At 42.2% G+C, this 17,483-nt stretch overlaps 1 protein-coding gene across 1 annotated transcript in view; it reads right to left on the reverse strand.

Annotated features, from left to right (window-relative positions):
• The window catches only part of IRAG2 (inositol 1,4,5-triphosphate receptor associated 2), a 61,401-nt gene that overhangs the window by 23,383 nt on the left and 20,535 nt on the right, over nt 1-17,483 (reverse strand). The window contains exons 15-19 of the mRNA XM_048826023.2: nt 16,918-17,019; nt 5,563-5,726; nt 3,650-3,764; nt 3,114-3,276; nt 815-876 (exon numbers count right to left, since the gene is read on the reverse strand). Of these exons, the coding sequence (XP_048681980.2) occupies nt 815-876; nt 3,114-3,276; nt 3,650-3,764; nt 5,563-5,726; nt 16,918-17,019 (606 nt within the window). The remainder of the gene's footprint in view (nt 1-814; nt 877-3,113; nt 3,277-3,649; nt 3,765-5,562; nt 5,727-16,917; nt 17,020-17,483) is intronic.

A 17,483-nucleotide genomic window follows, 5' to 3' on the forward strand; every position in this document is an offset into this window, starting at 1 on the left:
ATAATGAAATATTTTGATTTTTTATTAAAATGTTAAGTGAAAGTCAGAATGGTACATGAAATTTAGAAATGTTTTTTTCAGATCCAGAACAGATGGAAGGGATTTTGAACTCAGGATTTCCCCACAAAACAGAAAATGTTGTCCTTGCCCGACTGTTTATATAAAGTAGTGCATTTACCTTCCCTATTGCCACTGCTGGAACACTGGTGTTCTTTACTACCAAGCTGGCACAGAGTTGTCACAAACGAAGGGACATTATTAAATTTCCCTCAGACTAAGTTGGATGGAAATTGTAAAGATGAAGTGTTGCTGCTGCAATATAAACCCTTTTCTATTATCCTCTTCCTTTTACCTGCCACACATTCAGTGCTCCCATTTGCCTGCATTCCCTCCTGTTTTATAAACTGGCCTTCAGAACAGCAAAGATGCACATTGTTCAGTGTGTGGCAGTCAAACACACACAGATTTTAAACAGGGAAGATATGAAGGTAACATCCTTTTAAGCACATGACCACCACCAGTTGTTGACCATGAGTGCCGAACAACATGCTCTGTGTGGAACCATGCAGGGACAGTATCTGGCCCAGGGCGTGTGAGGAGGGGAATCTGAGGGCTACGTGCGGATCTGCCTGCACAGTTCCCTTCAGCCAGTACGTTTACACAAATTAAACACTAGGGAAAAAAGTAGCATAGTTGTTAGAAAAATGCCCCTCAGATTGGACTTCAGACAAACTGTAGATGGACATTCACCCTGGTGTCCTCTGTGCCATGAAATGCTCTCCTCCACCACCAGGTGAGATAATAGATTTCATACCTGACACAGCAATCCACAAAGTTGCCCCTTAAACAGTTTCTCTCTCAGTGTGTTAACAGTGGCTATGAAGAGACATTTACATAATCACTGAATGTTAAATTATAAAGAACCATTTTAGGTGCTCTTAGGGTTCCTTTTAACCTTGTTTTTGCCCATCATGGATGGAGTTAAATTTTAACCATCAGCTATTTGTACCTGCAATTTACATGTATTCCTGCGATTTTAAAACAGATGCATATGAGAGACCATATTCTACTGTGGGGGAGATACTGAAAACATCCGAGGCATTGCTCTAATTTTCTTTTCCTTATTTAAATACAGAAAGGGATGTGTTTTGTATCAGAGTGTTGCTGTTTTTAGAATACAACAGCACTCTGAATAACAGCTCTAAACACGGTGTCATAGGCCACCAGGTTTGGGCCTGTGATTCCAGATCATATTTGAGATTATTTTCCCCCCATGACATAGCATTTTGTTGGTTTTATTTTAGTTTCCAGTATTGCACACAGAGGCCAGAAAGTGCTCTTAAGAGCACGGAGAGTCCTTTGGTTCACTGCCTACAGCGCCTAGTGCAATAACCCCACTCCCTGCACCCCCAAACACTAGCGCAATACAAATAGAAATGAAGTGTATTTTGCTTCGTGCATCATTGCAATAATACTTCGGCAGTGGAAACTTGGTTAATTGCCTCTCGTTCCTCTTCCACGGGTTAGGATCCAGCTCTCAGTAGCAGTGTTAGCGCTCTCAGCACTAACTGCTCTAGCAATTAAACGTTATGTTATGGTACCAGAGACTCTAAACATAGGGTCAGTTCTGCCACCCTTACTCAGACCAAGTAGTACCTTCCTCAGCAAATTCCACTGATTTTTAGTACTGTAGTGGTAGCATTACTAGCAGCAGAACTACCGGTGGAGTAGTTTACTCCACGCGAGCAGAGGGGTCAAACTGGCCTTAGGGAAGAAAGCAGAAGTGATTGACCACACAAAGGGAGTATGTGTGAAGTCGTACCACTTTTAGCATCAATTCTATGTCCATACCATTGTTAAGAATGGTCTTTAGAGAGTTCCGTGTTCAACAAGAGACTCCCAAATTTTAAGACAGACTCTTCAAATGGGAAGTCAGTGTAGATCCACTGGCTTCATCTACATTGGCTGGGGAGATACCCCTCTGTTTTTAAAATGGGATTTTTTTGGCATTTGTTTTGTTCTTAGGAGTTACACTCCTGCCAGAGCCTACCAAGGAAAAGACCACACCAATTTCCATTTTTACGCCTCTTCCTTGCAGCTATCGTCATAACTAAAGGGCGAATGTGCAAATGCAGTGTGTGTGCACAAATGATAGGTCAGGTAAAATGCTCACTTAAATACGAAGGAATATACCTGCAATCTGTAAAACCATCTTGGGGAAGTTTCTGCAATAGCAAGGCGTAATATTCTTAAGGGACCAGTTTCAGCCAAGTGCTTAGGAGCATGCCTCTGCCTCAGCTCAGCATAATCTTCCCAGAGTGTGTTCTGGTTTCAAAACTAGTAAATCATTTACAATGTATTCCTGCCGCAAGCTTTTTCTTTAGAGTACATTTCCCCCATGGCAGCATGGCTCATATGTACCTGGAGCCAGACCCTCAGCTGGGGCAAACCAACAGAGCTCCACTGATTCTACAGGAACAGAGACTTTACATATCAAAGCTTTCTGGGTTATCGCTCTTAAGAAGGGGCGAATACCAGGTAAATGTATGAAGTCTCAGAAGTTTAGGAAAGAGCTTCATTTATATTTTAAAAGGAAGACACAAAGTGACATCTGCCAAAATGCGGCAGCCTCTAGGTGAAACGGTTTAAGACTGCAGCGCAATCCCATACAGAAAGGATGGGCAACGTTGGATAGAGTATCTACAGCATAGGAAGTTGAGGTAGCAGGGCAAGAGGATTAACTCCCAACACTAAGGTGGTTGCTTAGGCACAAGAACAGCATCTGCAGCTACACTGCTCCTTAACACTTAGTCCTGACTCAGAGGGAAAAGCGCCACCTACTGAGTCACCAACCCCAGGTCTTGGGGACCCTGGAATTTTGGTTGGAAGTTTCTCTTTGAAAGGCCAACGGCTCTGGACCTTGCTGAGCTCAAGTCCTGTTTGGATCATCGCACAAGGAGGAACGACTGAAGCATTCTTGAAGGAAACCGAACTTCCACAGAGTGAAGTAACACAAAGGTCACCATCTAGCGTGACTACATTTGATTCTTCCACTATCTGACTGCAGCTTAACACTTGCCAGTGCTATAAGTGAATACTATAAAAGTACTTACTTTTCTGCTCTTTATCTTTTTCCTGAAGTGTCTGGCAAGAGCTCATTAAAGCTGTATTCATAGCCTGAAGGGCTCTCTGCTCAGAAATGGCTTCCTCTAACACACTTCGCAAATATGTGGCTTCTTCCCAGGCAGAATGAAGCACCCCATCTCGATCCGTAACCTGAGCACAGAATAGAAAGAGCACAGCCCTGGCTGGCACAAAAAAGGTCTCTGCTGTTCATGCAAATGAAACTGAAATACATCTGTTCTCTCAGGAAGTGATAAGCCCCGACTGAACTTCTGCATTTTTACATTTGGGTGGACTGCGTATGGGAGCTATTTCTGAGTTTTGTTTTTTTAAGCCACCACAAATATGCAAAGTTGTCTCTTTCATCAGCAGGCTGTTGACACCACCTCCTCTGCTTTTACTTCCTCTGCAAGTCACAGTTTTGTGGTGTGGCTGTTCATTCCAACAAAGCATAGTTTCCTATTTGCTAGCAGAGGCGTATAAAGCATCGCTTTCTGGTGTGTGGAACAGCAAGTCACTCCCCTACCTGTTTGCTGGCGTCCTCCAACTGTTTGGTAGCTTCTTGGAGCTGCAAGCCAAGAACATCTGCCTGACTGACAGCTTCTTCTTTCAACTGTTTGACAGCTTCTAGCTCGTGTTGTCTGCAGGGAGCAAGAGTGCAGGACACAAGCTGTCCCTGACCATTCAGAAAAATATTCCTAGAAAGTGTGATACCCAGTCACTAAGAGAGAGACCACATGCTATTAGAAAGCTTTACAATAGTTTAACTTCCCAAACAGAAACAAGGGGTTTAGAGATTAACCCACCAAGTAAACAAGGCTGTTTGTACTCATCTGGCAGATCAGAAGAAGTGTAGGTTTTCAGCAGGTTCCTAGCCACCCAAAGCTGTGCAACTGCTATGCAAGTCCTGTCTAGATGAATTCCAATGTGGAAAAGGAGTACGTGTTTCCTGCACCAGTACCAAATACTTTAAAAAGGTATTTTAAAAAACCTATCATAGACCGTCTATTTGGCTGTTTTAGGGAAAAGTGGTAAGAGGATCCAAAGTCAAGAGCATTTGTAAAAATAGCAGAAGTTGACCCTGCAGGCAGAGTTAATGATCACTACAGTTATGCAGCTTTGATTTGTCACTTGGTGCTGTAAAGGGTGCATCAGTGAGACTTCAGCGACAACTACCAATGGAAAGTCAGCACCACACGAGTCCCTGTGACAGAAAGTGGCCGTTCAGGGACCCTTAGGCTTATTTTGCATTGCAGAACGGAGGGGCTGTATCTAAACTGACCTTGTTCCGAACGTCTTCCCTCTGTTACAGAGCCCCTGGTGGCATTACCAGCCACCCTTTTCAGCAGAGAGTGCGCCCTGAGCTGGGCACTCCACCAGCAGCTGGCCTATATTAGCACTACACCAATGGGGGGAGATTCAGAAAGACACAGGAATAGATCAGGCCAGGAGAACACTATGCTTGCTCAGCACCAGCAAACGTACGAACTCCAGGCCCTGAGAGATTAAGTGGTGTACCCAAATAGGAGCGCGTAGGAGGGGGCACATTGTACATGCCAATTCTCCCTGTATGTATGTATGTTACATTACACTAGACATTTTACACCCACCCCTGAATAGACAGGCCAGGCATATTCTTTTCCAGAGGATTTGTGCATGTGTAGGGAACAGGTTAGAAAAACTCATCTGGGTGGGAAACTTAAACAGCTGCTTTCCTGAAAGCCTGATGTGAGTTCACAGTTGTGTGCCCTTTGCTGCTGTATTTATACATCACTGTTTAAACCCACGTAGCTATTACAAATATAATGAGGATAGGAGTGTTCTTTCCTAGCCTACGTTTACCCATTTCTCCTAGAAGAAAATAATCCATTTGGAGTCCAAATTTTCCCCGACTACTAGTAAATCAAGGCAGTGTGCCACCCTGAGCTAGAAATGGGTCAGTCTGGTATAGCAGACCATTTCCAATAAGTAAGGATGTTGACAAGCCCATGTTTGATAGACCATCAACTTCATACACAGCCAACAGTTCTGCTTATTTAGTGGTTGCACCTGCAGAACATGCAGCTTTTCAACTGTTTAGTCTGTGGTCTGCCTGGTGTTTTAGAAGAGTCTCTACAAAGACAGGTTTCAGAGGAACAGCCGTGTTAGTCTGTATTCGCAAAAAGAAAAGGAGTACTTGTGGCACCTTAGAGACTAACCAATTTATCTGAGCTCATGCTCAAATAAATTGGTTAGTCTCTAAGGTGCCACAAGTACTCCTTTTCTCTACAATGATGCATTCTTACTTGGTACACAAAGGATAACTCCATGTAGGATAAAACACCTTTAAACAGATCTGCTCACAAAAGGAGCATGCAATGGGTTTTCAATTTTAAGCAGTCTCGTTCAGGAGTTTCATGTCTCATTTACACGGGGGGAGGAGGAGAGAATTAGATGTACCTGGAAGAGAGCTCTTTCCTGAAGCGAAGCTGCTCTGTTTTTATTCTCCTCAGATTTCCTGCCATTCTAACATACTCTTTATCCAAGGATTCTCTGTGTTCTTCTAAGAGATGGAGCTTTTTAATCCAGTGATTTATCTTCTCTTCTAGCACTTGCTTGAGGTCCTATTAGTTTTTAAAAGTTAAAAATGCCACATGGTTATAACAGCGTAGCATAAGGTTTACTTAACATGCCACTTAGAACTGTACAGGGTCTCTGGTCAGCAGAGACAGCCTCTCCCTATCTGCCATCCCTTAGTAGCATAATAAATGTCCAGATACTAGACTGCCAGCAGTAAGTAAACAAGGAGGATGGGTTCACACAACATTGAGTTTAACCCCACTCAGTTTTCTGAAGGGGAAAGATGGATAAGGACATGGTATAGAATAGCATAATCAGTACAGCTGCTTGAAAAGCAGCTTTTCATCTATTTTTCGAAGGAAGTAAATATTTTTGCAGAAAAACCATTTCCTTCAAAATCCTCCATTGAAATTAAAGACACTTGAAATAAATAACTGGGTCCAGACTTCAAAGAACCCAACAAGCTCTCCCCCCCGCCAACATACATAGTTCTCCCCCTGGAAAGGGGGAGGGAGACAGGAAGAACTACCAACAATTTCTTTTTGAAAAGAAAAACAAGAGTTTCTTCTATTCACAATGAAAAATTCCCATTGCAATGAAAAATGTTTTTGTAAATGGGGAGGGGGGGGGGGGGAGAGAATGGTAACAAGTGTTTTTGTTTTCTTTAAAAACTGTGGAAGATACTTACTCTTGTTAGACCAGCCCTAATAATCACCAACACAGATGCTTTCCAGAAGGTTCAGAGCATGGCATTATACACTATTTTACAATTCTTTATTTGTGGCTTCACATTAGGTGAAGAGACAGGCAGAGAGTGTGAAAGACAATGCCTTTTAGTAGCATGGGAGAAAGTAACTTCAGTGACAGCAATTGGAGTGTTTCAGGGTACAGTTTATATGAATTTCTACCAGATTTAACCATGCTAATGTGCAAGTTAATGTTGTTTACTTTGTCTGAGGCCTATCTGGTCAGCTAGCAACAACACCTTCCAAGAATGAACTCCAGATGGCAGTGAGCATGCACTGTAGATGGACAGGTACAGTGTCTGTCATGTGATTAGTAAGACTGCAGTAGAGCACTACCTGGACACTTTTTTGGAACGGTTTCTTGGCTTACAATTCCACCTTAGCTAAGCTGGGGATGAAGCTTCCTAGGTTAATGTAACTTTTACAGAGTAGAGTCAATTCTACACAATGACTAGCCTAACTGCTGGAATTTCTCATGGTACTTGAAAATTATACAACTCAGGAAGTTATTGCCCATGCTATTTACTCTCAAAGAAATGTCTGATCTTTCAGAAAGAAAGCAAGATCTTGACGAGAATTCCTTAAACAGTTTAGACACCAGCCCTGGCAATAGACTGTTATAGTCAGAGAGGTGGTACCATTAAAACCAAACAAATATTTACCTTTCCGTTCTTGGTTCAAGGACACAGCCTGGCTAATGGAGGCAGAAGAGCATATAAAGAAGAAAAAGAGGGGCATACTTCTTATATGGTAGTAAGCATTGTCTGGTTTCTCTAGTAGATTATGAGACTACTTGGGTCCCATTGCAAGGTCTTAAAACCACTATGAATAGCAACTCTTGGCTCTATTACCAGATCCATTTTGGAAGAAATATGGTCTTCCTTCTGCAACAGTAAGCACTTGTTTGCAGCAATACCTTGTAGGAGCAACCGTTGCTTATGAGCAACTTTTCCCCTGGGAACATTTTCCCTACTATGAATTGTCCACTCGGTAACAGCAGCGTAGCAGCCACATAAGAGCAACATTTGACACATCACATCCCCCACTTACTTGCATCATTTTTTGGTGTCAAAAAACACCAGACAAATCCCAAGAAGTCTCACTGAAAGAAAAAAAAAAGTACAGATTATCCAAGACAGTCAAACTCTGGGGGCTACTCAAAACCAAGTTGCAGTCAAATGGGAGCTACACAGATCGACTGTACGCAGAATGTGGAAGCAGAAGGATAAGCTTTTGGCTAAATACGAAGACGGACAGTCGAATAGCTGTTGTAAGCATGGGCATGAAGGAAAAGCCCCTGATGTCAACCAGGCTCTCTTTATATGGTTCAAGGAGAAGAGGGTACAGGGAGCGCTGCTTGCTGGACTTGCAATCAAGTGAAAAGCCCTTAAGCTCGTCTCTTCACTTGGATTGAATGATTTTAAGGCAAGTGACAATTGGTTTACCAGATGGAAGAAATACTTCAATGTTGCTTCCAAAACAAGGATCATGGCGAAAAACAGTCAGCGGACAAACCAGCAGCTGAACAATGGTAGCATGAAAAAATTCCTCACATTCTTGAAAAAGTTTTCCCCAGCTGGCATCTACAATACTTACTAAACAGGACTTTATCTGAAAGGGCTCTGTGACAGAGGACATGTAGAAAAAAATGGAAAGCTAGAAAGAGGTAAAGCTTCAAAGGACTGTGCTTGTCTGTGACAACCTGGATCAGAGTGACAAATGACCAGTGTTCATGATTGGGAAGTCAAAACTACCCAGATGCTTTCCGCATAATTTCAGTTAACTTCTCAATTACGTCAGTTCAGTGAATGCCTGGGTGACAGGGGAGTTTTCACCAACTAGCTAAAAATGGGTGATTGCCAGCTTTGCTTGTAAAGCCTTAAGATAGGCCTCGTCTTGGATGTGTGTGGAGCAGTTATCCAGTGAGTGGTTCTCACTAACGTTCAGCTTGAATTCTTACCCCCAATGCTACATCTTTGATGCAACATGTGGATCAAGGTGCGATTAAGAACACAAAGGGATATTACCAATCAAAAATTGCAAACCAGATTATTGTTGCTCTTGATGCAGATCCCACAGATGTTCAGACAGTCCTGAAAACCGTAAGTTTGCTAGACTGCATTCATCTTTCTTGTTGCCAAGGCATGGCAAGATGTAAAGCCGACGATTTCCAATGGTTTCAGGAAAGGCAAATTCGTTGTGCCAGTGCAAGACAAGGATATTGAACAGTTTGATGACCCCCTGAATGATGCTCCACTTCAAGCAAGCATAGAAAAGGAGGACATTGTAGCAGCTGTGGATTTGCTCATATTCAGAGAGATAACCGATGAAGAATTACTGAGCGCTGCAGCAAGGCCAGAGAAGAGACCTTGTGTTGATGAAACATTTCATAATCAAGAGGAAAATCGAGAGAGAAGGAGGCTGATTTTGATGAAGAAGCTCCTCTGACAAACTCTGAGGTGTTGAAGGCTTTGAACACACTCAGCACTTTCCACAGCTAGAGGGACTTGGTGACAGGGTCTACAGGTCTCTTTGGGACATTGTGACTGAGAAGATGCAGAGCAAACTAACAGTTTTTCATCCAAAATGAGTGAGATTATCCATTTCTAATTAATTTGCAAGTTGATACTCTATAAATAGAATACACGGAGGTGGAATACTACTTTAATTTGGGTAATTACATTTCAGAGTAACAGCTGTGTTAGTCTGTATTCACAAAAAGAAAAGGAGTACTTGTGGCACCTTAGAGACTAACCAATTTATTTGAGCACAAGCTTTCGTGAGCTACAGCTCACTTCATCGGATGCATACTGTGGAAAGTACAGAAGATCTTTTTATACAAACAAACCATGAAAAAATACCTCCCCCCACCCCACTCTCCTGCTGGTAATAGCTTATCTAAAGTGACCACTCTCCTTACAATGTGTATGATAATCAAGGTGGGCCATTTCCAGCACAAATCCAGGGTTTAACAAGAACGTCGGGGTGGGGGGGGGGGGAAGGAAAAAAACAAGGGGAAATAGGTGCTGTTGTCATCATGAATAGGTCGGAATATGAATAAGAGGCTGCTCGGCGGCTCTCCAACACCACTTTCTACAAGCCATTACCCTATGATCCCACTGAGGGTTACCAAAAGAAACTACAGCATTTGCTCAAGAAACTCCCTGAAAAAGCACAAGATCAAATCCGCACAGACACACCCCTGGAACCCCAACCTGGGATATTCTATCTACTACCCAAGATCCATAAACCTGGAAATCCCGGGCGCCCTATCATCTCAGGCATTGGCACCCTGACAGCAGGATTGTCTGGCTATGTAGACTCCCTCCTCAGGCCCTACACTACCAGCACTCCCAGCTACCTTCGAGACACCACTGACTTCCTGAGGAAACTACAATCCATCAGCGATCTTCCTGATAACACCATCCTGGCCACTATGGATGTAGAAGCCCTCTACACCAACATTCCACACAAAGATGGACTACAAGCCATCAAGAACACGATCCCCGATAATGTCACGTCAAACCTGGTGGCTGAACTTTGTGACTTTGTCCTTACCCATAACTATTTTACATTTGGGGACAATGTATACCTTCAAATCAGCGGCACTGCTATGGGTACCCGCATGGCCCCACAGTATGCCAACATTTTTATGGCGGACTTAGAACAACGCTTCCTCAGCTCTCGTCCCCTAACGCCCCTACTCTACTTGCGCTATTGATGACATCATCATCTGGACCCATGGAAAAGAAGCCCTTGAGGAATTCCACCATGATTTCAACAATTTCCATCCCACCATCAACTTCAGCCTGGTCCAGTCCGCACAAGAGATCCACTTCCTGGACACTACAGTGCTAATAAACGATGGTCACATAAACACCACCCTATACCGGAAACCTACTGACTGCTATTCCTACCTACATGCCTCCAGCTTTCACCCTGACCACACCACATGATCCATCGTCTACAGCCAAGCTCTGCGATACAACTGCATTTGCTCCAACCCCTCAGACAGAGACAAACACCTACAAGATCTCTATCATGCATTCTTACAACTACAATACCCACCTGCGGAAGTGAAGAAACAGATTGATAGAGCCAGAAGAGTTCCCAGAAGTCACCTACTACAGGACAGGCCTAACAAAAAAAATAACAGAACGCCACTAGCCGTCACCTTCAGCCCCCAACTAAAACCCCTCCAATGCATTATTAAGGGTCTACAACCTATCCTGAAGGATGACCCAACACTCTCACAAATCTTGGGAGACAGGCCAGTCCTCGCCTACAGACAGCCCCCCAACCTGAAGCAAATACTCACCAGCAACCACATACCACACAACAGAACCACTAACCCAGGAACCTATCCTTGCAACAAAGCCCGTTGCCAACTGTGCCCACATATCTATTCAGGGGACACCGTCACAGGGCCTAACAACATCAGCCACACTATCAGAGGGCTCGTTCACCTGCACATCCACCAATGTGATATATGCCATCATGTGCCAGCAATGCCCCTCTGCCATGTACATTGGTCAAACTGGACAGTCTCTACGTAAAAGAATAAATGGACACAAATCAGATGTCAAGAATTATAACATTCATAAACCAGTCGGAGAACACTTCAATCTCTCTGGTCACACGATTACAGACATGAAAGTTGCGATATTACAATAAAAAAAACTTCAAATCCAGACTCCAGCGAGAGACTGCCGAATTGGAATTCATTTGCAAATTGAATACAATTAACTTAGGCTTGAATAGAGACTGGGAGTGGCTAAGTCATTATGCAAGGTAACCTATTTCCCCTTGTTTATTCCTTCCCCCCCCCCCCCCAGACGTTCTTGTTAAACCCTGGATTTGTGCTGGAAATCGCCCACTTTGATTATCATACACATTGTAAGGAGAGTGATAACTTTAGATAAGCTATTACCAGCAGGAGAGTGGGGTGAGGGGAGGTATTTTTTCATGTTTTGTGTGTATAAAAAGATCTTCTACACTTTCCGCAGTATGCATCCGATGAAGTGAGCTGTAGCTCACGAAAGCTTATGCTCAAATAAATTGGTTAGTCTCTAAGGTGCCACAAATACTCCTTTTCCTTTTTGGTAATTACATTATTATTTGCTCAGCAGATGCCCTTATCCAGGGCAACTTACAGTGCATACAAAGTATTACAGTTAAGTGGGAGTACAAAAGCGTTTACTAATAAGAGCAAGAGGTTGTGTACGTTGTTGTGGTTGATGTTTATTTTTCTTAACATAAAAATAAAACTAGATACTTTTATAATCACTCAGTACCACTTTCTTGATACAGTGTAGTGGTAGGCTATGAATGCAGAATAGAACACAGGTGTAAAATATGCAGTACCTATACTAATGTAATACTGTAGCAATAATAATAAACATACCTCACATTGTTACAATTCTAGATTGTTAACATGTACTGTAGCGGTTTGAGGTATCAGAAGAAGCAGGCTGCCTTTGGTCAGATGACACTCAAAACAGCAGTAGCTGCTTAGGAGCAACATAGCGAAAAAGAGCATTGATATGTTGCTACAAATGAGCGTCTACGGTCATTCCTTTTAGGCTATCTTCCTTTTTCACCAATTGTTCATTGATAACAATGGATATAGTGGAAATGCTTTAAGAGAGGATGTAACATGTGCTCCGAGATCTGTACTGGCGGCCTGTTAGTTTCTGGGATGGAATTTATTGTGTAGAGTCTAACCTAGACAGTTTGAGATGATTGCTTGAAACCACTGCTCTTCTAAGATGTCATATCAGTGAAGCAGACAAGGTGCACCCTCTTAGCTCCCATTTGAACTGGGCTGAGGGGATAGATGGGTGTCTATCTTCCAAGAAGTTTGAACTAAACTCCCCAGCTTGGTCTGCCAAAGTCCAATATGTTAACCTCATCTCCCCCACGCGGCCCCGCTTCTTGGGTAGTTTGGGTGAGTGCAGATGGATGCACATGATAGATATCTATAGTTTTTTTTGCGTGTTACTACTATAGGTTATAATTTGAGACTATCAGGGCTGTCTCATGTTGGCATTCTTGCAACAGTTTTAAAACATACAATACTTAAATAAAGCTAGGAGCAGTGATGGACACTGACAAGTTGAAAACAAACCATCGTCTATTACTACATAGACAAGGGACAGATCTGCTAGACTAGAACCCCTTAATATCAAAGGCGACTCAGAACCAATGGCAGAAGCTGAAGTTATTTTAAAAATTGCATCTTACTTCAAATTTTAATATATTTTTAAGCAGCAATGATAAAAGGTCACTAAACAGCTTACTAAGAGATGTAGTAAATTCTCTATCATTTGGGTCTTTAAGTAAACCAGATGCCTTACTACTTGATATGATCTAGTTCAACCACAAAGTATTGGACTCTATATTGGTCCCTTTCTGTACAGAGAAAAATGCTGCAGGAATTATTGAATTAAAATTCTATGGCTTTTGCTATGCAGAAAGCTAGACTAGATGTCCACAAGTTACTCCTGTCCTTCAAGATCTAGGACATTTTACTTTGAAGTAAACATGGCAATTGTCACCTTTAGAGTACAAACTTCTCCGATCAGTTGAGTACTTAGGGGGCAAAAGAGAAGTTTTAGTAGCCTGTATCTGGTATCCTAAATAGAAGTAGAAACCTATTCCTAATTCACCACTCTGTTCCTTCTTTGATAGAGGAGTTTAGAAGAGAAAGTTTACAGAAGTTCTTCAGAGGTAAGAGAAAAGATTCCAGAACAGAACCTAGGAAGAGAAAAATACAGTGGTAACCCTGCTTTCTCCTGCTGAAGAGACAGGCTGATACAGAACATCTTCAATAATGAGGTGCTAAAGCAAGGTAATGAATTAGCTGGACCATGGTGGAGGCTACAGAAGAATGACAGCAGCATACCTAGTGCCATTTTAAAATCTTCCACAACAAGCCCTCCATCACAAATATCCAGGAAACAGCAGTAGTTTCATTTCAAAGAAACTCAGGCCAGGAAACTACTACTGTAAATTAATAAAGGGGAAACTGTATTGGGAGGAGAGTTGTGCATAGTTATCTAGCTCTGGACAGCCCTAAAAGGAGTTTAGACAAATACTAGGTTTTTCATGAGTGATCTTCTCTTCAGTATACTTCTGTAACTCCATTTGTGTTAATGGGAGTTGCAGTTATGAACATGTACTCTAACAAAATGATAACAAGTTAATGCATCAGGCAGAAACATGCAACTAGCAAATAAAGCCTGCCTGAAGAGTGACCCGATTTTTTCAGATTTCAGGAGGAAGGGGCACAGGATTAAAGTGGTTAGTAATATAGCTAACTTAATCTTTGTTCTCTGAATAAAGACTTGCAACAATTATTGTGAAAGAGCTAACCACAATTCAGTACGTTTGTTCCTGTCAGAGGTGGCTCTTGAGTAAGTCTTTGTTTCTATATTGCAATAGCTTCAATTTAAGGACCAAACAAAAGAATTAAAATCATTGTGTCATATTTCTAGGATGTCGTCTATTCAGAAGAAATAGTATAATCTATAAATATGCAGTCCACATGCGGTCTACTTTAGAAGTTTGACATGAGTCTAAAAATGTATGTAGTCCCTTGCTTGGAAAGCATCATTTCACACTCTCTTTGTTAAGTGCTGGATCATAGCAGAGGTCTGACCAGTTCTTAGTTTGGGTAAATCTCCTATGCAAGTCACAGGAAGTGACCAGCTCTGAACACCCATATCCTTAAAGAAATAGATGCCACAGAACAGATGGGCAGTGGCAGTTAGAACAAGAAGGTTTTGAGACTGATGTGGAACGTGCTTAGCTTTCTGAAAGAGAAGGATGGCAAAGTCATTACTAGAGTTGGTCAAACAACCACCAAGTTTTGTTGGAAATTGAAAAAAAAGGTAGTCTCATTTTCATTTAAATTTCCCCCCAAAATTGATAAACAAATCCTTTAAAAAATTGGGTTTTAGTAAGAACAAGGGTTTTTCTTTTTTGTTGAAAAGCCCAGAAAATTTCATAAAAGTGAAATTTTTCCATGATAATTTGTTTAATGAAAAGCTAATTTTGGATGAAAAACAAAAATACAACTCCACCCCCCCCCCCACACACACACACACAACCGCCAGTTCTAGTCATAGTCAGCCACTCATAGGTCTCAAGGGTACAGTTTCCAAAGTCTATGTTATTCTGTCTAGAGACTGTATGGCCAATATGGCGGAAGGGGGAGAGAAACAAACTGGTTTCCTCTCTAGAGTACACATGACTGAAGTTCAGTCATCCTCAGATATTTTTTCCTTTGAACCTTCCATTAACAAGCGAAGAAGTAGGTAGGTAGCCTGGATAACCCAATGCACCTGTCTCCATAAGTAGTGCTGTAAAATTTAGGGCTTGCCTACACTTAAAATGCAGGTTCTGTCAGCATAGGTACTCCACCTCCCTGGTAGGTGGCAGTTGGGTCAACGGGAAAATTCTCCCATCAACCCGAGTGCTGTCTACACCAGGGGTTAGGTCAGTTTAACTTTATTGCTCAGGGGGCCTCAGCAGTCCTTTCGAAGGAGTTTTCACTGTAAATCTTTTTAATCTTAAACTATACTGAGCTGATAACTCCCCAGATGATGTGAACAGGCACACTCTGGGTGCATTAGCTTTGGAGAGGACCCCTTTCACATGAATGCTAGAGGGACTAGGAGCACAGAAGTGTTGTTCAAGGTCTGGCGTGAGGATGTCTACTGCAGAACTGGCATGCTTTTGTGAGCAAGCAGTAGTGATACAGAAGGGAAGAGACAGTCAACTATTAAGCCTGGCCTAGACTAGAAAAATTACCTACTGCTGCAGGTTTTAACCTTAGTGTGTCATGGTCTATGTTTGCTGTTAAAATGCTATGTTTATCCCTGCTGTAACTCCATGGATTTTAGGGATCAGTTTGGCCAGCATCAGTTCACCCCTTTGACACCTATTGTGAGGAGCAAGTAATTTTTCTCCTGTAAGCAAGGCCTGGTCCGTACTAGGAAATTAGGTCAGTAGAACTACATTACTCAGAGGTGTGAAAAATCCACAGCCCAGAATAATGCAGTTAAACCGACCTAACCTTCAGTATAAACTATGCTGGGTTGATGGGAGAATTATCCTGTCAACCTAGCGACCACCTCTTGGAGGTGAAGTACTGATGCCGACAGGAGAACCTTTTCCGCAGGCGTAGGTAGAGGCTTCGCTGTGCAGCTGCAGTGTTTTTAAAACTTAGACAAGCGCTAAGTTTCCAACCGCTACAATATGGATGTCTCTTCAGGGGGAGCAGCTGCTAATAGCATCTTTGAATGAAGGAGTGAACTAACAGACAAGAATTCAAGCCCCATTGGGATGAAGATTTGAGACATTGTTTGTGGGAAATATGTGAGAGAAAGGAAGTGAAAGTGAGGCCTGTACATACTAATGGGAAAGTCAGGCATGGTAAGGAGAGTCTCATCCTCAGGCTGCCACGACCACAAAAACAAAAGCAGAAGACTATATGTAGAAGTTTGTCTTCCCAGGTGATGACACAGATTCAGAGGCAACTCAATATCTCTCCCAGGAATAGAGATCAGGTCTGATCTAAAGTTTTCCATCCAAAACTTTTGATGCAAAAAAGTTAGGTTTTCAACAACAACATGTACACCCCTCCACCTCCCAAAAAGTTCCTCATTTCTACAGAAAATTGCCTTTAAAAAAGGGGGGGGGCGCATTGGAAATCCAAAAATACCCAAAAAATTTATTTGGAAATGCTGCTGTAGTGCCTCATTTCTCTCTATAGGTTGGTTCCAAGACCAACTACCTCTCATGATACACCACCGTCAGGTACTTTCCATATTTACTACGGCAACATAGCAAGAGGGGAGAATAGTGCATCATAGGATATGGAACGTGGCCAAGGAGAACCTAGTCCATAGACAATGGTTGCATGAGATATGTAATCTGTAGTTTGGGTGAGGCACTGTGGTGACATTTCCAAATCAAAAATTTGGTTTTAAGTCAAAAGGTTTTTGGCTAATGAGTCATTTTTCTGCCACAGAAGAACACTTTCCCCATTTTCCAACCAGCTGTAATTGAGAGGTTTAAATTTCACCTGAACACACCTGAATTTTCAGTATGTTATGTGGAGTATAAACCTGAACTCCTTGTACATTACACAGCAAGTATAGAGGAAAACAGTGTTTTCCTCATGAAACCACTTAATCTACCCCTTCATTCAGGCAAGTAAATGCATAACCACAAAGAAATGAGTCTTTATAGCAATATACACCAAAGAAGAAAGGACAAATTGAGAAGAAGTAGGTATAAAATGGAGGGGTTCCATTTTTTTTTAAAACAATCTGCCCATCCTTTAATTAGAAAGCCCTTCATTGTTATCAGTTCTGTCCTCAAGCATCATTTGAAGGCTACACCAAACACCCTCCCTTAGCTTTTTTGTTTTTCAACACCACCACTTCAGAAATAATGTGGCTTGAAGAGCAGGGCTCCTTACCACAAGCTGTCTTTCACAAGTCTCCCTCAAATTCACCTCAGGATCTGCTACCCATTGCAAAGCGGTCACAACAAGTTCCTCCACTTCAGAGACTTCCTCTTGCTGGAAAAAAAAAAAAGATACATATTAGCACTTCAAATACTTAATGCTACACAGCATCACTTAAGCATGATATCAGACTAGTAACAGTACTAGAGAGAAGTTTCTCCAATAAGTGATGCATCACAAAAGTAACTGGCTGGAAGCACTGCCTCCAGATAATTGGATTCAAATAGTCGCCCAAAACTACCTCACTTCAGGTCTCAATTATGAGCCACTTTATGCACTTCAGCATGGGCTATTTAGATCTCCAGTTTACTCTTTTCCCTTCACACAGATTCTGCAGAAGGATTACACCCCTTCCCATACAGGAGGGTAGGCCAGGACAGAGCCTCATCTGTGCATGGCACAACTGAGCCAGTGCAGCAGCAGGAGGAATAATCACCAGGGAAAGGCCAGAACAGATTACTGTAGTAATGGGGAAGCAGGGGACAAATCACAATTTGGTCCAATTCAGTCCCTGAACT

This window comes from Caretta caretta, chromosome 1 (assembly GCF_965140235.1).
Source record: "Caretta caretta isolate rCarCar2 chromosome 1, rCarCar1.hap1, whole genome shotgun sequence".
In the NCBI taxonomy this organism is placed as follows: Eukaryota; Metazoa; Chordata; order Testudines; family Cheloniidae; genus Caretta; species Caretta caretta.